The sequence below is a fragment of the Etheostoma spectabile genome, chromosome 15 (assembly GCF_008692095.1).
Source record: "Etheostoma spectabile isolate EspeVRDwgs_2016 chromosome 15, UIUC_Espe_1.0, whole genome shotgun sequence".
Lineage (NCBI taxonomy): Eukaryota > Metazoa > Chordata > Actinopteri > Perciformes > Percidae > Etheostoma > Etheostoma spectabile.
Window position 1 is genome coordinate 31571923 of NC_045747.1, and position 9945 is coordinate 31581867.

Here is a 9945-nt window from a genome sequence, read left to right on the forward strand (position 1 = left end):
ATTTGTTTTATTGTCACAACAGAACATCAAAATATACAGTCTGCAACACCATCACTAACAGGGACGTTGTAGAGCGTCCTCTGGTGGACAGACTATGCAACGCCATCACTAACAGGGACGTTGTAGAGCGTCCTTTTAAATATTAATTTATCAGAATCATTTATTTATCATAAATGATTCATGGTAAATGATAGTCGATTTTTCGAAGTCGGCCATTATAAATGCCGATACCGATAAATCGGGAAATGCCTGATATCGGCCGATATATCGGTCGGGCTCTAAACTGTAGATGTAGCAAGTATCTCACTATACTCATTCGTATTTTAAGATGCTACAGAACAGTCTCAGGTTAGAACGGAGGTACCGAGACTGGTTTCTATGGAGATGATACACTCTTCTCATTGGTGGAAACCGGCAGGGGTCAGAACGCTGCAGGGCTAAACTGGGCTGAACTGGGCTGAACTGGGCTGAACTGGGCTTAAGTTTCTGACTGACCTTCCTCTTCTCGTCCACTTGACAGAAGAGCTCCTCCATGTCTGACAGATACTTGTCCTGTAGAAATACACAGCTCTTAAAAAGGTAATAATACAACATATGAAAACAGGTGTTAACGCGTGTTAATAAGTGTTTACGTGTTTTGTGTGAATCTTGTTTGGATTGTGTTGAATTCTGCTGTCGTCGTTGTCGTCTTCTTTCTGTCTGCTGCCCTCCACTTCTCTGTAGATCACACACACACACACACACACACACACACACACACACACACACACACACACATTGCCCCCACACACACACACACACACACACACACACACACAACCCCCCAAAATTACTTTACAGGAACCAGGTAAGATCTATTTCCCAGTGATGTGGTTTTTGTGGCTGATGTTGACCCATAGACTGTATATATATATATATTATTTAATATTAAGGGTCTATGAGGGACCTATTGACTGTATATATATATATTTAATAATTAACGGCCTATGATTGGACCTGCCTCTTCTCGCGGCGGGATGAGTTTGGTGAGGTAGGCGTGCGTCGCTCTCCTGGTTGTGCCTCCTCTCCTCACTTTTGGTGTCCAACTCTGCTTCTTAGCGATCCGAGGGCGAATGCGGGATGTCGTATACCAGAAGTTCAGACGCTGCTCCTTCGGCCAGGTTATAGCTGCGAAAACAAAGATGGATTCATACCCTTCTTTAATTGGCAAAATCTGAAAACATAAAAATAAACTCTTATGCACACATTTACATGGATTGTGCTAAAACTTAAGAGATTATTAATGATTGTTGGAGTATCTGTAAACACGCTAAATAGTATATCGTCGAATTGGCATCACTTAGTTATATTTACTGAGTCTGGTGGAGGATATGCTGCTCTAAACACGCTAAAAGTAGTGATGTATTTACATGGAGTCTGTGGAGATATGCTGCGTCTATCACGCTAAAAGTAGTGATTATTTAAATTGGATTCTGGTGGAGATATGACTGCCTCTACACTGGTCTACCTTAAGTAGTTGTCTAGTACATGTAGCCTTTTTCTAGTGAGATAGACGATTCTTCCGTAGGAACATAAGTGTTTTTTATCGGAGTCTGTGAGATACTTTCGTGGTACATAGCTTGTCCTGTTCTCTACCCTTTCGATGATTAACATCTGTCTTTAGGTGTCAACATGACAGCTTGGTTCTACCTATGATGAAATCGCCTGAGGTCTTACACTGTAGCTCACCCTGCTATATGCTCTGTCTTATAACAGTCGTTTTTTCCTATATGCGTCCTGTCGCATGTGGTACTTCATGGTCCCAGGAACTTCACGTATGGTGGCACTTCAGCTGACTCCATGCACATGTCCGAGGGTACATTACAGCTGTTTCTCCTGATTGCGAAACTCTGGTCCTGTAGGAACATTACGCTTGTTCTTCTCCTGATGATGACATCTGCCATGTAGGTAAAGCCTTACGCTTGTTTCTCCCTGGATGCATGAACATCTGTCCCTGTAGGGTACATTCAGCGTTGTTTCTCCCTGATGATGAACATCTTGTGCCGTAGGGTAACATTACAGCTTGTTTGATGACTTAAATAGGGAATATATCTAAAATGATACTGAGAATACCGAAATTAGCCTTTAAAAACCAACCGTTTTAAGATCCTAGCGCTGTGAACCCGTACCTTTTCTGCAGTTTCCGCGATGGCCACGTCCGTAGTCTATCATCTCCAGGTGGCACTGGACCCATGATAGAAAGTGCAGCCTTTATGACTCAGGAGCTGGCCGGCGAGCTACACGCCGTGCGGCAGTCCGCCAGAGCTTTGTGTGCTGCTGCACTTCACGGTCGCACAGCGCTCGGTGTTTCGGGAGACGGCTGTGCTAGAGACGAGACACACATCCAGCCTTGTCACCTGCCTCATCAGAAGAAGCTGCCGAAATACAGACTCACTGTCGACCGAGGTAAGAGGTGGCCACAGGTGTGACTACGCAGCAGGATATACGCATGCAACCAAGGACTTCTGTAACGTCTAAGATTAGCCTCCGAGATGCTACGATATGCTAACGAAGAAGAGTCTCGCAGCGGTACCGGAGGGACAATAAAGACAGTTGCCTCTGCAGCTCGTCAAGGGATGTGTTGATAGCATCATTGTTTCTGATTATAAGCTGGATATGTCGCTATCATCGGAACATGAGCTCTAACAAAACCTGTCCCAAATTGATCATGTGATGTTGTCCCACATAGTGATCATGGGATGATGTGTCCCTATTGATCGTGTGAATGTTGTCCTAGTGGTTTTGGATTTCGTCGTGGATTTGTCCCCATCGTGGATCATGTTGATGTGTGTCCCAAGATCGTGTATGTTGTCCCATAGTGAGCTGTGTGAATGTCATGTATGAGTTTGTCCCCAGTGATGCGTGGATTTTGACCATGCATGGATGTCCCGTGATGTGATGTCCCATAGTGATCATGTGATGTTGATCCCATAGTATCATGTGTGTGTTGTCCAAGGGATCTGTGATTTTCCCATGCATGAGTGTTCAGTGATCTTGTATGTTCCCACAGTGATCGATGGATGTTGTCCCACAGTGATCAGTTGCCAAGTGGTATTGTTTCCCACGTATTGTCGTAGATGTTGTCCCCCGTGATCGTGTGATGTTTGTCCCCAATAGTGATCGGGTGAGATTGTTGTCCACATATGATCGGGATGTTTTCACCTATGGGATCGTGTGTCCCGGTACGTGTTGTTGCCCATCGTGATCATGTGATGTTGCCATAGAATTGATCGTGTGTCATGTATGAGATTATCCCATATTGATCGGGTTTCCTGCATTATTTGTTCCATATAGTGGGTATCCATATCATGGAGTTTGCATAATTGATCTGTATTCCCCATAGTGATCGTGTGTATTGGTCCCACCTATGATCATGAAGAGTTGTCCCAAAATATTGTATGTTGTCATGTGGATCTGTGTCCCCTAGTGCTTTTCCATAGTGATCCATGTGAGTTGTCCCCATAATGTCTGGTGTGTGTTCCCATATGATATTGATGTTGTCCCACTAGTGATCGAGCTTTATGTTCGTTCCCCTATGGATCGATCGTGTGTGTTCGTCCCACAGATGTCGGATGATTGTCCCCATATCGATCATGTTATGTTGTCCCCTATTATCTGTGTATCTGTGGTGATAGGTTGGTGTCCCATAGTGATCATGTTGCATGTTGTCCCATAGGGATCATGTATGAAGTTGTCCCTGTTCATTTATGTTGTGCCGTAGATCAGTATGTTGTCATTCCCATAGTGGATCGGATGGGTTATGTTGTCCCATGTGATCTGACGTGTTTTTGGAAAAAAAATGTTTTGTCCCACAGTTGATCGTGTGATTTTGTCCCCATATGATCGTGTGATGTTGTCCCATATTGATCGTGAGATGTTGTCCCCCTAGTGTTGCATCAGTTCTGTTTGATGATTGTCCCAAGTGATCATGTGATGTTGTCCCATAGTGATCATGTGATTGTCTCTGTGCTCCCCCTAGTGATCACGTGGATTTTGTCCCATATGATCTATGTGATGTGTTCGTCTACCCATAGTGATCGTGTTTGAGTTTTCCCACAGTGATCGGCGTGTGTTGTCCCCACAGATAGAATCGTGTGATGGTTTGTCGCAACGTGATCGTTAGTCGATGTTGTCCCACTAGTGATCGTGTGATGTTGTCCGACAGTGATCATGAGATTTTTTGTCCCCAGAGTGATCATGTGATGTGGGTGTTGCGCCCAGAAGTGATCATGGATGTTTCCATATTGATCGTGTGATTTGTCCCTAAGTGATCGGGATGGTGGGATCCCATGATGATCGTGGGCTTTGTCCACATGTCGGTGATGTTGGTCCCCCAGTGATCGTGTGATTGTTGTTCCCACGTGATCGTGGATGTTGTCCCACAGTGATCGTGTTGATGGTTTCCCACAGTGGATCGTGTGCTGTTGTCCCCGACAGTGGATCATGAGTGTTGTCCCATATTGATCAATTGATGTTGTCCCCATAGTGATCATGGTGATGTTGTCCCATATCATGTGTGTTGTCCCATAGTGATCGTGTGATGTTCCCAGTAGTGATCCGTGTGTGTTTCCCACAGTGTCGTGTTATGTTGTCCCCCAGTGATTGTTCGGATTGTTGTTCCCCAGTGATCGTGTGATGTTGGTCCCACGTGGTGTGATGCGATGATTAGTTGTCCCATTGATCATGTGATGTTTGATCTGTGCGACGCGATCCCGGTTGATTCTGTTGTGCTACATGGTTGGTTCGTCCCTACCGTTGGATTTCCTAGTGTGGATGGTGTTGTCCTCGCATATGCAAGTGGGATGGCGTGTGTCCCAGTTTGATGACGTGGGTGATGTAGCTTTGTCTGGAGTCCCGCCTAGTATTGATCAGTCGGTTGTCGTGTTCTTGGTCCACAGCGTGGACCGATGTAATGTTCTGTTCTCCGATCATGACGGGTGTGTAACACCCGGTGTGCCGACCCTTGTGAGTTCAGTACCCTCTTCTCGGGGTTCGGCTCAGGTTAGTGAATCGAGGGGTGATCAATACCATAGTTATCGTGTGATGTTGTCCTAGTGGATCATGTGAATGGTGTCCCATAGTGATTCATGAGTATGTTGTCCCCATATTGATCATGTGATGTTTGTCCCTATTGATCGGATCGTGGGAGGGGTCCCATTAATGGATCGGGCTCGTGTGATTTGTCACACAGGGAGTGTCTGCGGGCGAGGCGCATGTTTTGCAGTGGTCGGGGGAGGAGTGATCCACCTGAGCTGTGATGTGAGGCGTGGGATGATGGCTGGTGTCTCCCATTGTCGGGATGTGTGTCCCCATAGTGTCAGTGGCGGTCGTTGTGCCGGCGTAGTGATTCACATGCCGGAGGCTTTTTGCATTCTCCGCCCTCCGAGTCTATGAATGTCGGCATGTGGATGTTGTCCCAAGTGATCATGTTGCGGATGTGATGTTCACCATTATGATCATGTGATGTTGTCCACATAGTGACGTGTGATGTTGCGCCACTGATCATGTGGGATGTTGTCCCAAGTGATCCGTGTGATGTTGTCCCATAGTCCGATGTCCAGTGATGTTTGGCCCCATAGTGATCATGGAGTTGTGTCCCATATGTCATGTGGGTTGCCCAGTGATCATGTGATGTTGTCCAGTGATCGTGTGATGTTGCCCATGCGGATCGTGTGATTCCACTCAAGGATATAGTAGATAGTCTGCCAATAGTGGATAGGGAGTGTCCCCTAGCGATCGGGGATCGTTGATGTAGATAACTCTGATCGAACGTGTGATGTTGTTCCAGAACGTGTGATTCCCGCAAGTGGGGATGTGTGCGCATGTGAGTCAGTGACTGAGGTTGTCCCATATATATGGTGGCGGTAAGGGGTGACACGAGCGTCAATGGTGTTACGTCCAGTGAGGATAAAAGTGAAGTTGTCCATATGACCGTGTATGTCCATATGATCAGGATTTCAGACTGTGATGTGTCCCAGATGGTTTGATTTGCACTCAGGATGCCACAGTGATCATGAGAGTTGTCGTGACATGCCATTTTGTAAATAGGATGTGTGTGTCCCATGATGCATGTATGTGTGTCAATAGGGATGCCCGTGTGATGTGTCCATATCTGTGATGTTGTCACGATAGTGATCGTGGGAGGTCCATGTACCACATGACGTGTGATGTTGTCCGTGATCGTGTGTGTGCCCACAGTGAATGGTGTCCACAGTGATTTTTGTTCTCCACAGTGTATGGATGTCCCATGATCATGGATTCTAATGTTGTCTGTTGTCCCCTGATGTGATTCATCATGTGGCATATTGTGGATTCCCATTAGTGATGTGATGGCAGTGATATTTTGTACCATCTGTTATCTGTGATGTTGCCCCATAGTGATCTGGATGCATACTGTGTGTGTCCCATAGTGATCATGTGATGGGTTTCGCATAGGTGATCGAGATTTGCCCTAGTGATGGGATGTTGTCCCATAGTGATCGGGATCGTGTGATGTTGTCCCATAGTGTCGGTCGTGTATTTGTCCCCCAGTGATCGTGTGATGTTTGTCCATAGTGAGATCGTGTAGTGTGCACCATAGTGATCAGTATTGGTGTCCCATAGTGTCATGTTGTCCATGATTGATGTTTGTCCCATAGTGATCATGTGATGTTGTCCCTAGTGATCACGGCTGATTGTCCTAGTGATTCATGATGTGTGTCCCATACGTGATGTGTCGTGTATGTTGTCCCACAGTGATCGTGGAGTTGTCCCACAGTGATCGTGTGTGGTGAATTTGGTCCCACACGTGATAGTGTGATGTTGTCCAAGCAGTGATCGTGTGATGTTTGTCCCACCTTGATCATGAGATGTTGTCCCATAGTGATCATGGTGATGTTGTCCCCATAGTGATCATGTGATGTTGTCCCAGATCATGTGATGTTGTCCCATAGTGATAGTGTGATGTTGTCCAGAGGGCCGTCGTTGACCAGTGTTGTGATGTTGTCCCCAGTGTCGTGTGTGAGGTTTCCCACAGTGATCGTGTGATGTTTCCCACAGGGACGTGTGATGTTGTCCCCATAGTGATCGTTGATGTTTGTCCCATAGTGGATCATGTGTGGTTGTTTCATGAGGCATTCGGTGTGATGTTGTCCCAGTAGTGTCGTGTATGTGGTCCCCATAGTGATCTGTGATGTGTCGCCATAGTGATCAGTGATGTTCTAGTGATTGTTTGTCCCTAGTGATCATGTGATGTTGTCCATATGATCGTGTGATGGGAAGGCACAATTTGTCTAGAAACACGTTGTTGTTGATAAATGTTGCGAGTCATGCAAAAATGATTGTTCTACCTTAAAGGGTCAGCAACCGTCCACGGTAGCTTGGTGGACTAGCTCTGCCGTGTCGCCGACTAACCTAGGTTGAACGAAGGAAGGGAGGCAAACGGCTGGAGAGTGCGCTTACTGAGCCGAGTAGATCGCTGCGTCCACCCGGGGCCGAGCCAACTCGCGCTCGCGGCGCATTTTTGCACGTGAGACACACCGGACGGAGGTCCGCCATCATTCTGTCATAGAGCGCATGTCTTCTGGAGTCTCAGGAGTTGTTTTTGTTTACCAACGTGAATAGTGGATGAGTGGACGGAGACACTGGGAGCCGTGCTCGCATGAATCACTATGCGTTGCCAGTAGCAGCGGGCGGCCTCCAGGTACTTGCGGTTTCAGGAGAGCCCGTTCTCCCCTCTGCCTTCAGCTCCTGCCGACGCCGAGTCGATTTGCCTCGGGGCTTTCTGGCATGTTGTTTCCCCCGGCTGCCCGCGTCGCGCGCGTGTGTAGGCGCGGAGAACCCAAATATGTGTCGTCGTAATGCTGTCGGGGCACGGGCTGGGTCCGCAGTGAGTACACGCAGGCTATTCACGAACAGGGCTCCAGAACGCGCTCATCCGACCACACGGCTGGGGGTGCCGTGACAAGGGCGGAGTGTCAGCGACGGGACCCCCGTGGACGCGAGCTGGTGATCATGCGCGGGGGGAGAACGGTGACAGTGAGCGTATCAGGTGGAGGGTGGGAAGGGGGGGCGGCGGACAAAGTCAGGAAGCAGACACACAGAGTGTGTGCCAACTACAGTTGGAAGGGGGACCGGTGACGTGTGGGGAATCTTTAGGTCCCAAGGGACCAAGACCCGCACACATCCATCTGGTTTTTGTAAATTATTTTTACAAACCAATAAGGCGCTGTAGCTGATGAGGCCTGAGTGTCAGACGCTAACACACCCAGTCAGACGAGAAGAGAGATACAACATTATTTCGCGGCCCATACACTGTTGCATTAAAAAAAAAAAGAACTGAAACGGTCAATTACGTACGTGTGGAACACGTGTATTAATATCTCGCTGTGGCTCTCCCTCTCAGCGTCCGTCAAAAAAAAAAAAAACCGTGCCGGTCGAGCGTCTGATCGGAGCAGCGACGGCGCCGCCGGGACAAATGCCAAAACCCCGAGAAAATCTCCTCCGCGTCGGCCGAGCTAAGGATCAGGGGACCGGCTCTCCTACCGCATCCTGGGCCCGCTGCTACGGCAACGCCGTTCCTGCCCCGGCTCCATGCTCCTCCCCATCCAATTATCTCAGTTTGGCGTAAAAAAAAAAACCCGAGAATAATTCTGGGGACGTGGGTTTCCATCCAACGTCTTTAGCCTATAAAAAACTTGAGAGACGTCACATGCCCTGTTTTAGGGTCAATTGGTTTGGGACAATTTAAGTCATACAATCATTTTGCACTGAATCGCAACATTATCACAAACGGTTTCTAGACAATGGCTGCCTTATCCCATCACACTATCCTAGGACAACATCACATGATACTATGGACACTCACCTGAATCACTTGGGACAACAGCACATATCACTATGGACAACACACACCTCACTATGGACCACATCACACGAATCCTATGGACAACATCACATGAGTCCCTATGGACACCATCACAGAATCACTATGGACACACACCCGATCACTGTGGACACATCACACGTCACTGTGGGATACATCACACGATCACTGTGGGACAACATCACGATCACTGTGGACAACATCACACGATCACTCTTGACACATTCCCCACACTCACAGGGACAACAGCACATGATATGGTACAACATCACATGATCACTATGGGGACAACCTCACCCTTATCCCTATGGGGACAACCTCTCATGATCACTGTGGACACATCACACGATCCACTACGTGGGACAACATCACCGATCACTGTGGGACAACTCACACATCACTGTGGGGACAACAGCCCCCGATCACTGTGGGCAACACACGCTCACTAGGTTGACCCCATCACGATGTCCTATGGCCAACATCACGTGATCCCTATGGGTCAACCATCACATTATCACTTATGGGACAACATCACATGCTCCCTAATGTGACAACATCACATGATCACTATGGGGACAACATCTCAAGATCACTATGGGACAACATCACACATCACTATTGGACCACCTCAACGATCACTGTGGGACACAGCACCGACCCGTCATATGGGACACATCACACGTCCACACTATGGGACCATATAACATGACACTATGGAACAACATCTCATGATCACTATGGGGACAACATCCCAATGATCCCTATGGGACAACATCACACGATTCACTATGTACAACATCCCAGATCACTATGGGGACCAAAAATCACAATGATCATATGTACCACTCTCCTGATCCACTGGGGGAACATCACCCTGATCACATGGGGACCACGCACCGATCACTATTGGACAACAGCACATTGAGATGGGACACATCACAACGATCACTATGGGCCAACATCACATGATCACTATGGACAACATCACATATCAATATGGACAAATCTCATATCACTGTGGGACACACAACACACTATCACTG

The 9945-nt window shown here is 47.5% G+C and overlaps 1 protein-coding gene across 1 annotated transcript in view; it reads right to left on the reverse strand.

Annotated features, from left to right (window-relative positions):
* LOC116702994 (E3 ubiquitin-protein ligase CHIP) overlaps positions 1-9945 on the reverse strand; it is a 21910-nt gene that overhangs the window by 1270 nt on the left and 10695 nt on the right. Inside the window, exons 5-6 of the mRNA XM_032537564.1 lie at positions 633-717; positions 496-552 (exon numbers count right to left, since the gene is read on the reverse strand). Of these exons, the coding sequence (XP_032393455.1) occupies positions 496-552; positions 633-717 (142 nt within the window). The remainder of the gene's footprint in view (positions 1-495; positions 553-632; positions 718-9945) is intronic.